Here is a 21,834-nt window from a genome sequence, read left to right as displayed (position 1 = left end):
GTCTCTTACTGTCCATCACCCTCTCGGTTTTCTGTGGCCAGGTCTCGGCATTTCTACCTTCACCTCAAACAAAACAGACGGTTCATCTCATTTCTGAATGAAAAAACCTTTACGTGCTTATTCTAAGCCAGCTGCTCCGGATACACGCAGACAAAACCAGATGGTTCCTGCTCCCAGGCAACACACGATCTAACTGGGGGACACAACACACGTAAGTTCAGCTGTGGGGCAGACGGCAAGGCCTGGCAGTGGGGCACCTAACAAGGCCCAGGCTCCACAGGTCCCATAGGGAGGTCATCTGCTCCACACTTAGAATGACTGTCAAATTATTACTTGATAGAAATATATTCAATACTACTCTTATTAAAATCATATTGTGTTATTTCTTGACTGAAAATAGGCTTAGAAACAGTCAAATGGGAGTGAGGCAGGCAGTACTATGTTGTTTTATTTTTTAAACAGGAGATTCAAAACACAGGCTATCATTCACTAACACGGCAAGCTACACCAAAAATAAACAATGGGGTTAAAATTCTTCTTTCCCTTGGAAAAACAAGTCTGCAGAGATGCTGGGGGTGAGAAAGAGGAGGGTAAGAGGAGGAAGAATACCCAAAACAGAGGACCTGGGGGAGCTCACCAGTGGGAAGATAGTGTCAGTAATAACGTACACAGCACCAGGTACTATGCTGATCACCTCACAAATGTCTCCTTCGATCCTCACAACGGCCTAGTGAGGCGGGTACCAAAGTTACTCCCATTTTACAGATAAGGAAACTGAGACTCAGGGAGGTTAAGTGACTTGCTCAGGGTCACACAGCTACCAAGTGTCTAAGGCAGGGTTGGAACTTGGGTCCTTCCTGACTCCAAGTCCAGGCTCAGGGCATGCTGGGTACAAGAAGTTCTTGGTTAAAATGCTAAAGGCCTTCACCTGGAATTGGGCATTGATTTCCCATTTGAAAGGAAACACTTGGGAACAATTTCCAGATCCCTTCCCATCACTGATGCTACTACTCTGCTAAATCAGGACTCTTCAAAATGAATCCTGCTATTTAATACTCCCACCATCTATCTGGGTAAATATAAGGAACGAAAAAGGGCACAGACTATGAGAGAAAGGAGAATAAAAGGGAAAAGAATCATTCAATGCCAACGACTTCTGAACCACCGTGTTCTTGTTCATCCAGGTGGACATCCCACTCTCCTTTTCACTCTTTTTCATATTCTTTTCCTTAATCACATTCCCCATCCCTTTCCATTCAGTCTGCATATACCACCTGCAGCTAGTAATTGGCGTGATTTGTGACGCATATGAATTATTTCCTTTCTCTTTCCAAAATTTCAAAGAATAAAAGGTTCAAACCCCCCCATAAAATCATAAACTAATTCATTTATCAAGAACATTCTTTTTTAAGCTGGGTTTCCTATTTGTATAATTTATCTGTCTTACCAATCTGAGCCACTCGAGGGAAGGGAATAGTCTAGTAACACAAGGGATAAGACGCTGGAGAGTATCTTTCTCCAGCCTCTTGTTCTGGATTTATGCTCCCAAATATTTAAAGCCTCAAACCACACACTCTCCCCACTCACTGAGATGACATTCTGTGATGTTCTCATACTTGGGCAATCATCGATACAGCATTATTCTTTTTTGTGGCACCCAAAAATTACAGTCAAAGTCCAAACTAAAAGAAAAAAAGTAACCCATGAGTACATTGGGTTCTTCACAGGTATGACAATGGTTCTAACTTTTAAATGGTGTCTTAGTAACTGTTGGTTTCTCGTTTCTGTGTTGTTACTCTGCGTTTTTCTTTGTAATATCAGAAAATCTTGCTTTACAAAAATCGAATTTGCTCCTTGGCATATTGAGGCTAAGATCGAGAATAACTTTGGCCCTGCAGGGTCCTACTACAGACGTTTTCTAGAAGACTTTCAATATCTTTTAATTTGATCCATTTTGTTTCATTTTACAGATCTCCCAGTATCAGTATAGAACATGCTCCAGACCAGGAACGAAAACCTGCCCCTGTGATTGGCATCTCAGACCCATGATTTCCTGTCTCCCTCTTTACTGTTTTAGTCCAGCAAGCCCTTCCTGAGAAAGATGCTTTTCTTCTGGACTTAAAAAAAAGTGAAGGGAAATTTTATCCAGTCTGTTTTTAACTGTATTGTCTTTGTTGGTTTTATTTAGAATGTGCTTCAATTACTCTTTCAATCGCTTTTTTGTTTTTAACCATGCGTCTCGTTTTTGATCGATTTCACTTCAGTTTTGGGAGCTCTCCCCTTCCCTCTCTGAATTTAGCGTCTGGTCCTAGTGGTGACTGTTCCTTTTCATTATTATTCCCTTCTCTGATACTTTTATTTAAAGTTGATATTCCTCCCCTTATCTTCGTTAAGCTGTGCCTAGTTCTAGATTTTACTTTCTTCTGAATTTTATCTACGTATTTATCATTATTTATTACATCTGTGTGTGTGTGTGCACGTGGATGCATGCACTTGCTTTATTACATACATATATATGAAGTCTAGTACAGGGATAAGGTTGAGTAATAGGGTTCTTTTGAGAGACAGCGGTAGGGCTAGAGAATTAGGGACAGAGTCAGAGTTGGAATTGGGCCAGTGACGGGGATAGTATGTCTTTTTCAGGGTCAGCATAAGGGACAGTTTTAGGGATTTTATATGTGGTGCAGTGGATAAAGCCCTGGGGTCAGGATGACCTGAGTTGAAATTCAGATACTTACTAGCTGTGTGACCCTGGGCAAGTCACTTAACCTTGTTTGCCTCAGTTCTTCATCTGTAAAATGAGCAGGAGAAGAAATGGCAAACCATTCCAGCATCTTTGTCAAGAAAACCTCAAATGGAGTCATGGAGAGTTGGACATGACTGAAACAACTCAACAACAACAAACAGATAGGCTTAATTAAGTACTAGTAAAAGCAACAGGATTGATATTAGAGAGACAGTTTTAAGAATCTGTATTAGATATTAATCCAAAATTGATTTCTGACTAATGGCATCAGACAAGGAAGAGACTAGTCTGGAAAACTCTAGAGTTGGCTGTGGACTTTAAGTGTCGGACATGCGACCCTCTCGCTAAGTTTTATACGAGGCATGGAGATTCAAGGAAGCAGGTCGGAAACCCACTGGCACAGGATGCCAGGCAATGTTCTGCATTATTAAACAGAAGCATCAGCAAGGGACTGAGGCACATCCCAACCTAAAACAAACAATAAAGCTGGTGATTACAACAATACTGTGGCACCTGCTGAGGGCCTTTATCTAGTAAAGAGTTTTCATATGCCCCCACTTGGCTAACAGAGCCAGCTCCATCCTCACTCATGCCCCTTCAAGAGAAGCCGCAGGGATTCAAGGAGGATCAGCAGTCAGGAGCCACTGAGAAGGAAGAAGGCAACATAAGCAAACTCCTTCTCCGAAATGACCCAGGTCATGAGAGGATTGAGATAAACTGTAAGAACAAGGAATCTGGAACAAGAGTTTCCTCAGGAAGAGAACCTAACAAAATTAGTGGTATTTCTATTCATTTGAATGCTCCTCAGACATTTTAAACTGAGTCAGAATCACTACAAAGAAGCCAATGACAGAATCTTAAACAGGAAAGGACTACCCAATAATCTTAGCAATCCATGGTTATCCAATTTTCAAAGAAAATAGATTGTGAATTTTAAGAACTGCAGAAATGTACCAGACTTTCAGATAAGAACATCGTATCTTATTAAGAAAGTGCAAGAGAACTTTAAGTGTAATGCTACTTGGGAGAATTTTAAGCCTAAAACATGGAACCCTGCAGAACAAGCAGCCAGACTTTTTGAGAAGTAACTAAGGAGGCCTCATCATTAGGTCACCTCCCCCATCTTACAACTTGGTGGCTGAATGGATGGAGGGCTGGCCTCAGAGGTAAGAAGACATGAATTTAACTCCCACCTCAGACAGTTACTAGCTGTATAACCCTGACCAAGCTCAGTCTCAGTTTCCCCATCTCTAAAACAGTGCTAAAAACAGCACCTACATCAGAGAGTTCTCATGAGGATCAAATGAGATAAGATGTGCAGTGCTTTGCAAATGTTAAGGCGCCGTATCAATGCTAGACAGCATTATCATCATTTTACAGAAGCATTTGGACCTAGCGACACCTTCTTCACAGCTTTACATCTGCTTGTACCAAACTGCAACCGTCCAGCTGAAGCAGGAAATCCATGTATCTAGAGTGTGGGTTTGTCTCGGGTGCTACAATACATCTCCTGGACCAGCGAGAATTGGTACTGGGTAGAGAAAAAGACTGATTCGGGGCATCGATTTTAACAATTATTTTTCATGTTCTACATATACATGACTACATCATGAAAGAACTCTCTAGTAAAGGTGATAAGAATGTGCTCATCATTTTCTGCTGCAGTCCATCTCGGGTGATGTCAAACATACAAAAAGAATGTGTTCAATGGTCTGGACATTGTACCTTCTACTCGGCACTGATGCTGGTCAGCCTGCACAATGAGCCCATTAATGTAATACCAAGACTCCCTCTCTCCATAAGACTTTTCTATTTCAAGGATGGCTTTTCTCTGAGCATTAGCAGGGAAGCAGGGCTAAGGTAGATTAACCCCTTAGCCCAGCTGATAACCCATGCCCTGATGAGCACAAGGTTAGGCTATGAGTTGTATGAGAGGAAAATTAATGCCCATACAAGGACAATCTAGACATAGTGACTTACTTGGGCTCTTCTTTTAAGATGTTGGCTGACATGAGTGAGGTTTCCCCACAGACAAGGCTACATTTTAATTTGATGGTTGCTGCCATTTGCTATGATATGTGGTCTTAGATTGACAGCAAAAAAAGAGGGTGCTCCCAATTCAATTATAGGTGATGTTAGAGGAGAATACATCTGCTCCCCTCCATCCTCTGCCACTGCCACCCTCACTTGAGTGAGATCATCACCTGATGGCACAATAACTTAGTGAGAGCCATCAGAGTGCCGCAAACCATTGAGGTTTGGTTAAATTTACTGTGGCAGGGTAGAAAGAGGCATTTCAACCAGACCTAGTAATCTTCATTCATAAGAACCAACTGCTTTTGTCACTGATGCTATTGTGCCTTTGAGAACAGATCCTCACCTTTCTGATCAGGCAGAACTTACAAAAATGAAAAATATCAAATAATGTGCTAGCATATGACCCAAGAAGGCTAGGAGTGCATCATAATGTACTGACCAGGGCAGGGCTTGCTGCTCTGAAAGGCTAGGATCCAGACAACGACTGCGCTAACTGGACTGAAAGTGCATCAGAGGCATATCTTAAGAAGAAATCAATAGTGAGAGACTAGATGACATGGACTATGTGTGTGTGTGTGCGCGCGTGCGAGTGCATGTAAATATATATATGTGTCTCTATATATGTATATGCACATGTACATATATGTACATATATAATGAGCATCTTACTGGTGTGAGATAGTACACAGAGTGAATATAAGAGCTTCTCTTAGTTTAGCAGGGCATAAATTTATTTTTTCTTAATCTGATAAAGAAGCAATGGTTTTCTTAATATAGGGTTAATATAATCTTTTATATGTTATTCTTTTTGCAGGGACAAATATTGATTATACATATCCATATGCATATAGACTTAAAATTTAAGTTACCAAACATGTTTTATTATTACTTCTCATTTATTCAGGAAGAAAGTTCTGAGGTAAACCATGAAGGGGTAAAATATATTCTTTTAATTTTAAAGCTCTGTATTTTTTAAAACATTAACTGAATAAAGGAAAACTATCTGTTTTGCTCCCTTCAGAAGGATGGTGGGGTTAAAGGAAGGGTGAAGCTTGAGAATGACTATGTTTTGTGAGTTTGGGGACAAGCAGGCTGAGTCAGATCACACTCCCTTTGTCTTTAAATCAGCTCCAACCACTGAAAGCAATTGATCTGCATGATTTCCGTTATGCTTGTAATCACAACTGATCCTCGCACATGATGACATGTATGTCTTCCCAAAAAAGCCAGTTCTCATTATGTATTCCCACAAGGAGGAGAAGCAAATAGCTGCCCTTTATCCAATTGTGCTCAGCTCAGTGTGTCTAGTTCTAAGGCACAGGGATGAAATTACATTTTTTCCCCAGTCCCTAAATTGTTGGCAAACACAAAGAAAAAGAAAAAAGAGGACCCATCATGCCTAAGTTCCCTGCAAAGCAGCGGCAACACCCAGAGAAGCCGGCACCCCCTGCTGTACGGGCAGCTCCGCGGAGCCCGTCCTTACAAGTCTGACCGCAGGGCTTCCTCATGCTTACTTTGATTTCAACTTGCTCCTCCATTTCTTTAGTTTTTATTGTAGTGTATTCCTTTTCTAACCTAAGAGAAAAATAAAAGTTCTGATGTAAGTTTTCTCAAAGTGATTAGAATAACCCAAACTTTAAAAACTATAGAAAAGGATAAACTTTGACGGGGCTCATTGGTTATAAGTAGGAATGCTGGCTACGCTGAAGCATCATTTTTAAAATCACAGACACAGAGAAAGGAAAGGGACTGTAAATCTCGTACATATAATCCCATTTTATAAAACAAGAAGCTGAGTTCTTGAACGTTCATGACATTCTGGGGTGGAACTGCAAAAATTAAATTATATGAGTTCAGATTCAACTCAACAGTGCCTTGTAGCTTTCTACCAGATCCAGAGCCTCGTCTGCGTTGGCGGATGACCCTCAGTCTCGATAGACAAACTTAGAATTAAAAGGGATCTTGATTAATTAGAGAAGTATTATGGAGAATACAAGGCCAAAAAGCTACATAAATGAAGGGTAAAAAATAGTTATGTCAAAGGACAGCTGAAAGAAGTCTTCCCTGAAGATATAAGTGAAAGTAAGCGTAACTGTGGTGGGTAATAGACTACAGATAATGTTTTCTCTCTTCCAAGCTCCTTTAACATTTCCTCTTGACCACTTTTGGGAACTTAACTACATTAGGACAAATCAGGGTCTACGAGAAACGTATGAACCTTTTCTCAACTAGATGGTAAGGTCTTATGATAATACTTAAAAGCGCATAACTTAGAACTGACCATCATAATATGACTCATTATTATATAAATCTAAAGGCGCTGAAGGTTCAAACTTACCTACATTGCAAAAATTTCACATAATAGATGTCAAATGTTGGTCCTATTTTCCAATACTAGCATTAAAAAGGATTATATTCTATAGATATCCCTCAAAATACAGAATAAAATTACTCCTTAAAAGTTGGTTATAAGCAAATTCCATAAATCAATCAATACCCATTAGGCAATGGAACTGCATTGCTACAAAAATAATTTCAGGTAAAGAAAGGAGAGGAAAAATGTCAGTAGAGAAAGAAGCACTAACACAATAATGATTATGTAATTGGCTTAGATACTACAGCAGATGCTGCTTGTTGGTTATTAGCTGTGCTGCAAATGTAAGCTGCTCTCCCTCCTAGAGAAGAGGCTGAAGGATTTGTTCAGATTGTTGGGAACAGCGAAATGTTCCCAAAGGATATAGAAACCAGGCTTCAGTACGAACAAAAGAAGGATCGGAGGTAAAGCAGGGGAGACTCGTCCTTGTTAAGGGGTTGGAGAGTAGAAAAGTTGTACAGTGAAAAAACTGAAGGAAAAGGAAAAATACACAATTTCCTTTTCTTTAAAAACACGATTTCTAACCTAGTAGATGAAGAGAATGCTGGAGATACAATTTACCCAGATTTTAACAAAGTTTTTGATAGTTTTTTGAAAGTTTTTATCAAACTATTCTCATACAGAAGAAGGAAAAATTTAGAATAGACAGTAATATAATTAGATGGTTTCAAAACAGGTTCTATGTCTAGACTCAAAGAATAGTTATTAAAAAAAAGTCAGTGCCAAAGGGCTTCACTGCTTTTGGGGATTTGAGTTTGGCCTGTATTTCCCACCAGGCAGTATGCCAGGGGACGTCTCCATCATGCTCCAGAAACCTCTTCATCCTAGAAGATCACTTCAACTGGAACTGACACCTCAGAAATCTCCTCTGCCCCAGGGCTTGTCCATCTGCCTGGAGGTTAGAGAACTCTGCCCAGAGCCTACATTTAAAGAGGGGGCCCAGGGCAGCCAGTCCCTCGTTTCCCACCAGATGGCACACCTCCTCCATGCTCACAGTCCACCTTGCCATCCCTTCTCCCTTCCTTTTATGCATAGTCATCCCCACTAGAATGTAAGCTCCAGGAGGGCAGGGACAGTTTTCTGTTTGTTTGTCTTTATATTGCCATCCCTCAGCACACTGCCTAGTACACAATCTATCAATCAATAAACACTGATTAAGTGCCTACTATGTGCAAGGCACAGTGCAAAGCACTGAAGATACAGGGGAAGAAACAAGCAAACAAATACAAACAAGGTGAGGAGTAAGGTGTAGGGAGACTAAAAAAGTAGAAGACTAGGATAGGCCTAGGATATCTTCATATCATAAATTCACATACGGTGTCTTTGAACACCAAAAAGAGCGTTTTGTATTTGATCCTGGAGGTGATAGGGAGTCACTGGAGTTTATCATGGGGGCGGTGACCAGAGCTCTAGGAAAATCATTTTGGTGGCCAAGTGAGGGAGGGACTGGAGATGGGAAAGGCATAAGACAGGTAGATCCACAAGCGGCTACTGCAATAATCCAGGTATGAGATGATGAGGGCCTACCTGCATGGGGGAAGCAGGAGGCAGGGTGTCTCAGAGACAAGAAGGAGGCACATTCAAGAGGCACTGTCAAGGTATCTCAACAAGCCTTGGCAAGAGAGTGAGGGTGGGAGGGTGAGAGATAGTGAGGAATCCAAGACGACTTCTAGGTTAAGAATCTGAGGGACTGGGAGGATAATGATGCCCCCTATAATAAGAAGGAAGGTAGGAAGCTGGGAAGAAGAGTTAGGGGGAAAGATATAACTTCTGTTTTGGACATACTGCGTTTAAGATGTTTACTGGACATCCAGTATGAGATGCCTGAAAGGTAGCTGGAGATGCAAGCCTGGAGGTCAGCAGAGAGACCGGAACAGGAAATGTAAATCCGAGAATCATCACAGAGATGGTAACTAAATCCATAGGAGCTGATGGGATAAACAGGTGAAATAGTATAAAGAGAGAAGAGGGGACAGGACAGAACCCTGAGGGACACCTACAGAAAAAGGGCATAATCTGAGGGAGGATCCAGCAAGGCAGACAGAGGAGTGGTCACATAGACAGGAAGAGAAGCAGGAGGGAGTTCTGTCCTCACATTCTAGAGAGGAGAGAGTGATCGACAATGTCAAAGGCTGCAGAGAAGTCAAGGAGAAGGAGGATTGAGAAAAGACCATGGGATTCCGCAACTAAGAGATCACTGGGACTTTGCAGATGGTTAGTCCAGAGAAGAGAAAACACAGGGATAGTGTGACGTTTGTCTTCAAGTATCTGAAAGCTGTCAAGTGGAATACAAATTATACTAGCTCTTCTTTGATGCCAAAAGTAGGCCTGGGAGCAAAGAGAAGAAACACTTTCTCAACGATTAGAGCTGTCCAAGAGCAGAAAAGACATCTTCAGCAGGTGGGAGGCTTCCCTTCACTGGCTATCTTTCAGCAAAGGACGGACAAAGGCTTGTTGGGTATTTTAAAGAGGAGTTTCTTGTCCAGGGATGGGTTAGCCTAGATGACCTCTGGGGTTCCTTCCAATTCAAAGGTTCTGTGATGTAACTTCCAAACCCTTTATGTAAACTTTGGCCAGGTTAATAGGAAAAAATGTCCAAAACAAGGCAGATAACAGTTTAGCTGTGCCCTGTCCTAGTCACTCCACAATCAGGGAGCACATTTTAAGAGAGATTTGACACCCTGGAATAGTGTCTACAGGAGGCTAATCAGAAACGTGAAGGCAGAGTGAGGTGTCTTGAAACCACATCATTTCAAGAGAAGTCACAGTGGCATGTGATATCTGTCTTTGAGTATATGAAGAGAAAATTATCTATTTATTTGTTTGTTGTTCTCCGAAGGACAGAACTAGGACCAGTAGGTAAAAGTTTTAGGTAGGGAGATTTTGGCTCAATATCAGGGAAAACTTCCTAATAATTAAAACTTATCAAAATGGAATGTGCTACCTTAAAAGGCAGCTTGTTTCCTCTTACTGGAGAATTTGGGACAAGCTGGATACCAGTATCTATTTGAAGGATATTCTAGAGGGGATTTTTGCATGGGATTGGAGGATGGATTAGGCAGCCTCTCAGATTGCTTCTTACTCTAAGATCCTAATATTCTACAAATATTTTGTCAAAGAGTTTTCATGTATACTTTTATTTCTCTAAATTCAAAATCACAGTTACTTTACAAAACATAAATATGTGGAGAAGTTCTCAATTTTAATAAAATAAAATTTTATTAAAATTTCTAAAACTTTAATAAAATTAAAAATAAAATTTTTAAAAATTAAAATTGAGTAACTCTGTCCCCTCAAGGTCTTTAAAGAGAGAATGGATATTCATGTTTCTGGTACAAATTTAAGTACAGTCTTACTTAGAAAGTCAAGGGAATAAGACTAGATTTTTCCCTCAAGGTCCTTTCAAGATAAGGGCTTGCACATAACTCATCACAATATAAACACCAGCTACAAAGACTAAGCCAAAATCTGTGATTAACTTATTGTTGCTGTTCTTGAACTGAAGAGATTATTTAAGGAAAACAAAGACAAAGTCTATTCAGGCAGAACAAAATGTAAGAGAGACTAAAAATCCTGACTCTAGTCTAATTCTAGGACCAGTTCTAGTCAGTCAGTCAGGGAGCAAACATATTAAGACCCTAATGCTGAGTGCTAGGGATATCAAAAAAGGTAAAAGACAGTCACTGCTCTCAAGAAACTCATAATCTAATGGGGGGGGAGGGGCGGAGAGAACACATAAACAAGTATACACAGGATAAATTGGAGATAATCAAGAAAAGCAAGGCACTAAATAGCATCAACTTTACTAAAGATATAATATTGTCTAAAGAAATTGGGAAAAGTAAAACGGAAACATACACATAACATTTAAAATGTCACAAACTGAGGGGGCAGAGCCAAGATGGCAGCTGGAAAGCCCTCCAAAAACCTATAAAAAATGGCTCCGAAACAATTCTAGAAAAGGGGACAGGGCCAAGGGAGAAAACTCAAAGGGGGAGGGGTTGGGAAGGAGCAAAATATAGGTAGTCTTTCACAACATGAGTATTGTGGAAGGGTTATACATAAGGATACGCATGTGGCCTGTGTTGAATTGCTTGACTTCTTGGGGAGGGTGGGTGGGAAGGGAAGAGGGGAGAGAATTTGGAACTCAAAGTTTTAAAAACAGATGTTCAAAAACAACAAAAAAAAATAGTTTTTGCCTGCAACTAGAAAATAAGATACACAGGCAATGGGGCGTAGAAATTTATCTTGCCCTACAAGAAAGGAAGGGAAAAGGGGATGGGAGGGGAGGGGGGTGACAGAAGGGAGGGCTGACTGGGGAATGGGGCAACCAGAATATACGCCATCTTGGAGTGGGGGGGAGGGTAGAAATGGGGAGAAAATTTGTAATTCAAACTCTTGTGAAAATCAATGCTGAAAACTAAATAAAAAAAATTTTTTTTAAATTAAAAAAATAAAATAAAATAAAATGTCACAAACTTTTCCCACTTAAAAAAAAAAGCAAGAGATACATGCAAAACCTACTTTTTCATCTTTTTCGTATTGTATTTGACTTGATAAGCTGCTTGAATTAATTTGTCCGGACCACTGTCAAATTGATGCGGAATGACCTTCTGAAAGTGCTAAGGGGCAATAAGAGTAAACAATAAGGATGAATCAGTACTGGTCATTGTTAACTGATGCTACCAAATCTGAAGACATGAGAACTGGACTCACCTGCAACATTCCTTCCATGTCAAGTTGCATGAGTTCTGTTTGATTCATCTGAAGAACAGCTAGTCCGACTCGAAACACTATCTCTAAACCCTAAAAGAAAAAAATTATGTAATTCTAAATTGCCGCACATTCTTCATTAACAAAAATCAATATGACTTAAAATAGCGTCAAAATTTATCAGACTACGTGGGAATAGCTCTCCCATTAGTGTAACAAATCAAATGCCTGCTCTTGCTCTGCTTATCTCAAGAATTTTGGGGGCAGATATTAAAAAATCAACCTTTGTGTTTTTTATTTTATTTTTTGGAGGGGGGAAGGCGGGGCAATTGGGATTAAGTGGCTTGCCCAAGGTCACACAGCTAGTAGGTATGTCAAGTGTCTAAGGCCGGATTTGAACTCAAGTCCTCCTGACTCCAGGGCCGGTGCTCTACTCACTGCGCCACCTAGCTGACAGCCTATTTCCTCCTAATCCTTGCTATTGGGACATGGACTTCAATAGATCTACTGAGATTTTATAGGTGGTCTTTATAACAGCTTTTCTTCCTTCTACTATATTGCTTGCATTTTACAGTCTAACTACTTTTATATAAGCTCTTAAAGATTTCTTGCTTCAGTTAATTTCCAAACAGTCTAAAACAGGGCCAGTCCTCGAACCAGTAAATCTGATTCAAGCATTAAGCCTTACTAACATTTTAACCAGTTATCCACTACTTGAAACTACATTCAATTAGGCAGTAAAAGCAAATGTTCTCCAATAGATGAACAGGAGACACAGGAACACATAGTTCCCAAAAGAAGAATTGTGAAGTATTTACAACCACATGAAAAAAATCTACAAATCACTAACAATAAAAGAAATGCAAATCAAATACCTGGGAGGTTTTACCTCACACCCTACACACTGGCAAAGATGACAAAGGATAAGAATAGTCAATGTTGGCAGTGTTAGGCAACAGCAATTTTGAATTATACAAATAAAGTGACTAAAATATCCTTTGACCTACAGATTCTATTATTCTATTCTACTCCAAGGAGGCCACTGATATACATGAAAATATTTATGGTAGCACTTTTTGTAAAAGCTAAGAATTGGAAACAAAGAAGATGGCCATCAACTGGGAATGCTAAACAAACTGCAGTACATGAATATAATGGAATATTACTGAGCTGTAAGAAATGATGCGTGTGATAAAAACAGAGAAGCCTAGAAAGATCCATATGAACTGATGCAAAGTGAAAAAAGCTGAGGCAAGAAAACAATACACAGTAGCTACAACAATGTATACAAAAAGAATCGCACACAAAAAGAATCAAAAGTAAATGTTACAAAATTATAAACAAGAAATGTGGCTTGAAAGAAGAGAGATGAGAAGATACTTCCACACCTTTATAGAGGTGGAATGTCCATGAGTGTTGCATATAGCATATACTCTCAGGCTTTTTTGATATTCTGATCAGTTATGCTAGTTTTTTCTTCTTTTCTTTTGGAGAGTAACATTTTCTTTTTTCTTTGACGGGGGCTTTCAAGAGATACTACTTATAAATAAGATGGCTCTCTGGGAGGAAGAGGAGGAGTTGGAGGAGCAGGAAGAGGATGTAAACTATAATGATGTTAAAAAAATCAATAAAAAGTTATTTTTTTAAAGTAACTGTTACAAGGAAATGTTTAGGAGGGAGAGTGCAAACCTCATTCTTCTCACAATCTAATATTAAAACAGAGAGGCAACAGCAAAAATAAGTATCACCTCTTAATAGTATAGAAATACTAAAAAAAGTACTAAAGTACTCCTAGCTGCTAGTTATATTTATCTCAACACCACAAACAGGTGCATTTACAGGTGATAAAAACAAAGCATCACTATGAACATTTTTAGGAAGTGTGGGACTGGGAGTTAGGGTTGGGATCCCAATGTAAAATACTAACTTTTTCTTTATGCCAAATTGTTCATTTTACAAAAGACTTCAGATGATTACATACTTTGCTTTAATATACTTATGTATGTAGGGTGAAAAAAACATCCCAGGCAATGAGAAGGAAATAGGACTTTACTTTACACTGTATACTTCCTAAGTACAAATGATTGTGCAAATAGTGAATTTCCCTGCAAAGCTGGTCTAACAAACTAAGAACTAACAGTTGATAATATGGGACCCTAATGTGTTGTTATAGCCTATTTGCAAGTTACTACAAAAAACTGACTAGTCCACAAAAATAACGACCAGGCAAGGTACATTATTTCCTCCACTATAGTGGTTGCATACTGGACTTTACCTACTATGTCCCAGAAACCTCTTCATCCTGGAAGATCACTCCAAGCCTGGAATTCATACATCAGAAGTACCCTCTGCCCCTGCAGGTCTCTCCCTATGAAAAGACAACTCCTCTCCCAACCTCCACTTAAGGGAAGTGCCCAGGCCAGCCATATCTTCATTCCTCTACAGGCTGAACTCTGGATTTTCTCTACCATGCCCCAGAAACTTCACCACCCTGGAAACTCACTTAAACCCTGGAACTAACAATGTCAGCACATATCTCATCTCCCTACTGCCGTAGTTATCAGCTTCCTTTTATGTGTTGTGTTTCACCATTAAAATGTGAGCAACCTGAGGACAGGGATCCTCTTTCTTTCTTTCTGCTTTTATGTTTAATAAATACTTGTTGACTGACTATAGTTCTCTTTAGATGAATTATTGTGATGTGGTATTGACCCTGAGCCCTTGAATGTTTTGGCAGCCAAGCAGAAGCATTGTAAGGTACCAGCTACCAAGTACAAAGGCTCTAATGGCCCAATGAGAAATTGCACCTTAGTTGGTGGAGAACCAGCCTATCTAAGTTTAGAGAGACTTAGGAGCAAAAGGTTTAGATGTTGGCTAATGGATGTTTTGGCCACAATAACTGAGAAATACCATCTTTTAAGGTTAGGAAAGGCTGCATTTTTGGGAGATGGACCCAGAATAATAAGGTCATCAATCCTTAAAGTATTGGAGGATATCTTTTCATTCAATGAGTCATTTACACAAAGAGCTATTTAAAAGTCTGAGTTAGAGTTATCCACAAAGAAATATTTAAATTTAAAATCCTTAAGTACTAGAGAAATAAGAAGGATTTCCAATAGCTTACCTCAGACATAAATATGTCAAATATCCTTGTTGCCACTGGTAGTGGGAAAGTTGTAAGAAAGATGGTCAGAAACCAGGATGACGCATACATAGATGTATGGAAACTCTGAGACTGGAAATGTACAAAGAGCTCCGGTAGATGCTCCTTGGAAGAAGGACAAAATATAAGAAAGTAAGTCTCTTAAAATGTGTCATTGTTTGTAAATCAATGAAAATTATAAGCAAAGAGTATATAAACAAACAACATCAGGAAAACACCAGATTAGATTTTCCCAGGTGCAACTGCTACGTTCCACTATCTAATTCTTCCATCCACAACCAACCCAAAATGCTATTACTCTAATAATGCCCTATGTAATTGAATACTGAAATGATATACAATCTGTAAAAATCTAATATCAATAGTGTAAGACTGACAAACAAGATTTTATATATGTGAAAAAAAGAATGCTGTGGTTATAAATATGGGTATAGATCATATGTAGGTTTAGGGTTTACCTCCAAAATACTTATGACATTGGCGGCCATTTTCCACAAGATAAAACCTCCTTTTGCCTACATGTTAAAGGCTTCTCTGGGATATAAGTAGAAGAGTTATAATTCTGGTTTTCTAAGTAGACCAAGGAAAAGTCCCTACAGTAAGTAGCTCTAGGAAGATGATTTTACAACTATTATACCTTCTCAGTATTTCTCATCAAGTTCTATGTTTTTTATTAAATATCTTAATGGCATATTTATGCTGGTACATATGCAAAGTCATAGGCTCAAAATATTAGTAAATAAAGAGTGACACAATCTTACTTCATATACAGGTTAAAAATTAGAAATGTAATATTTAAATTGTTGATATAAAGTATTTCTTTTCCATTTGATGTTTTGCAAGTGACTAAAAATCACTTTTACTCTTAAACTCAACAATTCCTTTATGTAATAGTCTTATCATTAGACGGTACCAGCATTATATCAGGGCCATCCATCGATTTAAAAATGCATGCTGAACAACACCATGTGATGACCAGCTTTGATAGACTGAGCTCTTCTCTGCAATGCACTGATCTAAGACAGTTCCAAAAGACTCATGATGGAGAATGCTATCTATCCACATCCACAGAAAGAACTATGGAGTCTGAATGGAGATCAAAGCATATTATTTTCTCTCTCTTTTTGTTTTTTCTTTCTCATGGCTTTTCCCTTTAGTTCTGATTCTTCTTTCATATGATTAATGTGTTAATATGTTTGATATAATTGTATATGTATAACCTATATCAGATTGCATGTCAGGGAGAAAATCTGGAACTCAAAATCTTATAAAAGTGAATGCTGAAAACTAAAAATAAATAAATAAACCAGATAAACAAATAAATAAGAAAAAATGCATGCTGAAGAACAGAATGGCCACTAGCATGATATTATAACCATCATTTCACTGTCAATGTTAGTACCATAAGGGCTTGCAGAGCCTGCAGTGAAAAGTAAAGGGAAATAAAGGCACAATCATAGGAATTGGGATAGCTGGCACAACCTCCATGCTCCAGATGTGAGAGGCTCATGGCTGCAATTAGTCAGTATCGCTGATGCCCTTTGGCAGCCTCTGACCTATTCCAAGCATTATCAGCTGAGTTCCTCAAAGACAAGGTCAGCATTTCTATTTCTCCATGTTAATGTATAGTCAGCACAAAGAAAAATGTCCCTAACAAGATGCCATTAGAATAAATAACTGCATCCTCTGCCTTAAAATTACTTTACATGTTTGTCTTTTTGTAAGAAATTAGATTATAAATGTACATATTAAGTTAATATTGAACTTTTTACCTGTATCATGCATTCAAACTGGTACATGCAAAGGCCCAATTCTGCCATACTTGGCTTAAAGAGTTCACGCAGTCTATAATCTTGCATTAATTTAACAAACACACAGAAAGCTTCTTCTTCTGGCATCTATGTTAGAAAAAAGACAATGTAAAGTACCTCTGATACCCATGACGTGTGTATGCGTGTGTGTGTGTGTGTGTGTGTGTGTGTGTGTGTGTGCGTACTAGAACTACGAAAATTTACTAAGGCTATTGATAATATATTATACTTGAAATGTTCCTTAAATGATGTAAAATATTTTTTAAAATTAAATAAAATAAATATTTCAGAAGAAATTACGTAGGAATTGGAAAACACACCAACAACAGCCTACATTTATAAAGTATTTTAATATTTACAAAATACTTTTCTCAGAACACTCTGGGAATTAAGAAATGCAAAAATCATTATCTTCATTTTGCAAACAAGCATAAAGAGGCTGCAGCTGCCACACTACTATATTAGCTAATGGCTAAAATTTGTATAGCACTTGAAGGTTTGTACAGCACTGTAGAAATATTATCTAATTTTATCCTGTAAGAACCCTGGCAGGGAGGTGCTTTTATTGGCCTCATTTTACAGATGAAGAAATTGTGGCAATCAGAGCTTAAGTGACTCGCTCAGGGTCACACCGCTAATAAGTGTCTGAGGCCCAGTATGAACTGAGCTCTTCCTGCCCAAGTCCAGGGCTCTATCCACTGCAGCACCCAGCTGTCTATAATGAGAAGATGAATATAATCAACTCAAAAAAATTTTTCCCTAGAGTTTAAATGAAATCCTCAGAATTTCATTCATGCTACACACGAACCAACTTACCTGCATGAGGAGCAGTCCAACTATAAAAGCACTTCCCTGACAATATCCAACCTCACGATCCACTAAAGAATATGCCTGAAAAATAAGTAGTTCAAAGTACTTTAATACAATGTTAGATAAAATCTGTTTCTCTAGAGGCCTAAAAAGAACAAAGTATTAAAGCCTTTTATTAAGGAAGGAAAATTTCTTGATCATTAAAAAGATGTCATCCTACCTATTTCAAGCCCAACCAAAGATTCATAGATTTGAAATTTCATTAGACAATTCCCAGTTGCAAGTGTTCTGCTAAGAGAGGAGAGACAGTGGTACAGACTTGGGCAACACAACAAAGCTTAGAAATAAAGCATCATTTCTATCTGATAGAGACAGGAGTTAGTTAGCAAAGCACTTAAGTGAAGAGTTGGCGAGGCAGAAGCAGTGGTCTAACTGAGGTTTACTAAAGGAGGAAGAAGTTCTGGGCAGGGAAAGCGTGAAGGAGAACACCAGAACAGCTGGTTCACAGCTGAGCCTAAAGACTGAGCTGCTGACTGTTCTTGACAATGCTGGAGGAAGAAATCGGGATGACGGGAGACAAGCTAAGTCAACAGCTAGCTGAGTTTTAGTCGTTTGGAGGCAAGATACCAGCCTGATCTGTAAAAAGTTGTCTCTATGCAACAGGGATTTACAAACTGCATAACTTAAGAGTTGGCCCACAGGGAAAATAGCTGCCTTCTTGTACCTATGGCTCCATCACCCCCATCAACTTATGTATGAAATAATTATTAGGTCATTACTGAACTTCAAGGGCAGATACTGAGGCAAGAAGAACAATTTGTAAGATTAAGAACCAGTATTTAAAAATCCAAAACAAAAGGTGAGCAGAAAATCATGCTATAAGAGTAATTAATTACCCAAAGCCCAGGTTTTTGTGAAGGAGCCGAGGTTTCATGGTATATATTTATACACTTGAACTTTGTGAAATATTTCATTTAAAATATTAATAAAGCAACCTTACCTTCATTACATTAAATAAAACCTCCTGTCCAAGACTATCTTTTTCTTTAAAGAAGTCATGTTCAGGATATGTTCTAGCAATGTCCCTTCTGATAAGTTTTTCACAGGGTGAGGTCATTTTCAGTAGCTCAGAATACTGATCCTTAATTGGCATACTCTGAGCATTGCATAAAAGCTGCCAAACAATTGCTCTGAAATGATGAGGTATCCCTTTCCGAACAAGTTCCTAAAGCATAAAAAAACAAACATTCAAATCATCTACTTAGAAAAGCAAAGCAGTTTGGCACTGAGAAAAAATTCAAACCTATAATTTACAAGCAATTTTGCTATATGGGGACGGATACGGTCCATAGATTGCCACCAATTTAGTTAATGCTGCTACAAAGAATAAACTGACACTGTAGTAAGTTGTTCTGGTTATTTAAGTCATTGTATGGTTCTAAAATTCCTTCTAAAGGCAAGATTCTAAGAAACTCTTACATTTAAGTTCCTAAGATAGGGGTTCTCAATCTTTCTTGTATCAAACCCCTTTGGTCTAGTGGAGGCTCTGGACTCCTAATCAGAATAATATTTTTACACGATAAAATAACATATTTAGGATCACAAAAGAAACTATTTTGAAATACAATTATCAAATATTTTAAAAACAAGTTCAGAGACCCCAAGTTTAAGAACCTCTGTTCAGTTTGTGTGCGTGTGTGTGACATACAAACACTGGACCATGAAGAAAATGTTCATGTGATAATCAGCCATTTAAAGGGCATCACCCAAATACAATGGGCTTTCACACGGCACCAACACCTGAACACTTAGCATCACTTTATCCTCTTGGGTCTCTTTTCTTCTCCATCAGATTCTCACCCCTTTCCCCCTCTGCTCCTAGCCACCAGCCCCCCCCCCTCCACTTATCTACCTTACTGGCATGACACTGAATGGATTTCTAAGAACTAACCAGGGTCCCCAACATCAGAATAACTGTCCCAAAGTACCAGGGCCTCCGATACCCTGGGCTGAATCAGTGATCCCCTTTCACAGCCAGGTGATACAGCAGCAGTTTTACTCTGAGCACGTCACTTAACCTCTCTCGGCTTCCATTTCCTCAAGTGTAAAATGGGGATAATAACCTACCTCAGCAGGCTGTTGTGGAGATAAGAGTAAAATAATGTGTTCGTATGTCTCACACACACACACACACACGTGTGTAATATAATTGTGTTTACCACCATGTGTGATTCTGCCTGAGGTGACAGGTCACCTAATTTTGTCATGTTTACACAGCAAAAAGTCACAACACTGGCTTCCATCATCACAGGACCCTGGGTAAAGGGTAAAGGGCTCAACCAATGAGTGCTCCTCCAGTCCCATGACCAACAGACACAGACCGTCCACTCCATTCTGTCCACAATTTGTAGCCACTGTTTCCTGGGGCAAACACCTTCTCCTGCTACTTTCCCCTGTATGCTTGGTGCCATTCTATCCAAACCCTGGTCTGTCTCTCCATATGCCCCTGGAACACCTGCTATTTTGTCAAACTGCACTTCATCTTAAGCTCTTTTTTTCACTTTCTTTTCTTTGTTCTTACGCCAATGGAAACCTGGCATTTTAAACTCATTATCATTGCAGCTCACATTTATATAACACCCACTATGTGCTCATACCGTTATTACCTCATTTAATCCTCATAAAAACCCGGGGAGGTCAGGGTGATTATCATCCCCTTTTTACACCTTAGGAACCTGGGGCAAACAAAGGTCAAGTGACTTGCCCAGGGCTACCCAGCCACTAAGTGTTTGAGTTTGAATTTGAATTCAGGTCTTCCTGACTCTGGACCTAGCACCACACCCACAGCGCCATCTAGCGGCTAACCCTAATTTTCTAGAAAACTGTCTCCACGGCCACCCTCTCCAATAATTTCCTGAGACACAGTGGGCCGGGAGGAAGAGTTAGCCTAGTCCTCACTTGCTATGGCCACTTCTATACTGTGCTCCCCCTTGGAGGTTTATTCCATGAATCTCTATCATGTTTGTTTCTGTCACCTTTTTCTCCTTTCCAACCACAACCTCAAATCCCTCCATCTCCCTCTGTTCTCACACTCTATTACCTGCCCTGGCCTCAATATCCCTGCTTAAACGTGAGTCAAATTCAGCTCTACACGGACTCCCCAACAATCCCTAACCCTGGAGCACACATGATTCCCCATCGACATTCTGGGATGTTCATCCTCCTAAATGGTTCTACAGCACTAATGGAGCCCCATCCCTGTGCTAAGTTCATGAAAACCTTTTATTTAGTTTCAACCTTTTGTTCTTTCTTGATTGATCAGAGATCCCACTCCCTTTACCAGCTGTTTCAAACCTCTCCTCTAGCTCCAGTCCCAACTGCCTCCCCGCCATCCCTATCCCAATAGGTGTCCTAGCCTCATGCCACGAAAAAACCAAGGCCATCTCCGTCCTCTATTCAACTTCTATACATCTACCACTGCACCTACATCTTCATTCATCCTTCCCTCCTTAATACCTTTCTCCTGAGAAGAGACAGCCCTTCTGGGTAACCAAGATCTTTTGATCTTATTCTTTCTCATGTCCTCTAGGAGCTCACCTCTCATGTTCACTCTCTCTCAATCTCCTGTCTTTCCCAGCTCCTTCCTTCACTTGACTCTGCTGCCAAACATTCACGCTCTCAGACCTCTCTCTCCTCCCTTTCACTGCCCAGCTCACTGCATCATCTGCCCTCTCTACTCCCATTTCCACAACCCATGCCTCCCACTGGATGAAACCCCACAATTTGTCCCTCAGTCTTCATTCTCTAAGCATTCTACAGCCGAGATTGTTAACATCCTCATCTTTCCTGATATTACCTTCTCCCTCAGCTTTTATGACACTTCCTCTCCATCCTGAGTCTCATCCTACATGACTATTGCTTTTTCACACCCTCCTTTGCAGCTCATTGCATCGATCTCCTGTCCCTTTGTATGAGTTTCTCCAAAGACTCTACCATGGGCACTCTTCTCTTCTCTTCCTACTATCTACTGGGAGTGCTCAACTATTACCATGGATTCAAATGGTATGTATATGCAAAGAATTCCCAAATCTATACGTCTAGCTCTAATCACACCCCTGAACAGTCTTATACTGACAACTGTATGTTGAACATTTTCTCCTATTTGTCCCATGGGCCCCTC

At 39.5% G+C, this 21,834-nt stretch overlaps 1 protein-coding gene across 6 annotated transcripts in view; it reads right to left on the bottom strand.

Moving 5' to 3' along the window:
• EVI5 (ecotropic viral integration site 5) overlaps positions 1 to 21,834 on the bottom strand; it is a 204,482-nt gene that overhangs the window by 105,538 nt on the left and 77,110 nt on the right. For all 6 annotated transcript variants that reach the window (XM_036754609.1, XM_036754608.1, XM_036754604.1 and 3 more), the window contains 7 exons: positions 18,655 to 18,879; positions 17,661 to 17,735; positions 16,806 to 16,931; positions 14,995 to 15,138; positions 11,874 to 11,963; positions 11,682 to 11,779; positions 6,298 to 6,358 (listed from right to left, as the gene is read on the bottom strand). In XM_036754609.1, coding sequence (XP_036610504.1) covers positions 6,298 to 6,358; positions 11,682 to 11,779; positions 11,874 to 11,963; positions 14,995 to 15,138; positions 16,806 to 16,931; positions 17,661 to 17,735; positions 18,655 to 18,879 — 819 coding nt within the window. The remainder of the gene's footprint in view (positions 1 to 6,297; positions 6,359 to 11,681; positions 11,780 to 11,873; positions 11,964 to 14,994; positions 15,139 to 16,805; positions 16,932 to 17,660; positions 17,736 to 18,654; positions 18,880 to 21,834) is intronic.

This window comes from Trichosurus vulpecula, chromosome 4 (assembly GCF_011100635.1).
Source record: "Trichosurus vulpecula isolate mTriVul1 chromosome 4, mTriVul1.pri, whole genome shotgun sequence".
Taxonomy (NCBI): domain Eukaryota; kingdom Metazoa; phylum Chordata; class Mammalia; order Diprotodontia; family Phalangeridae; genus Trichosurus; species Trichosurus vulpecula.
The sequence above is the reverse complement of the archived record's forward strand: the minus strand, read 5'-3'. Positions and strand labels throughout refer to the sequence as shown.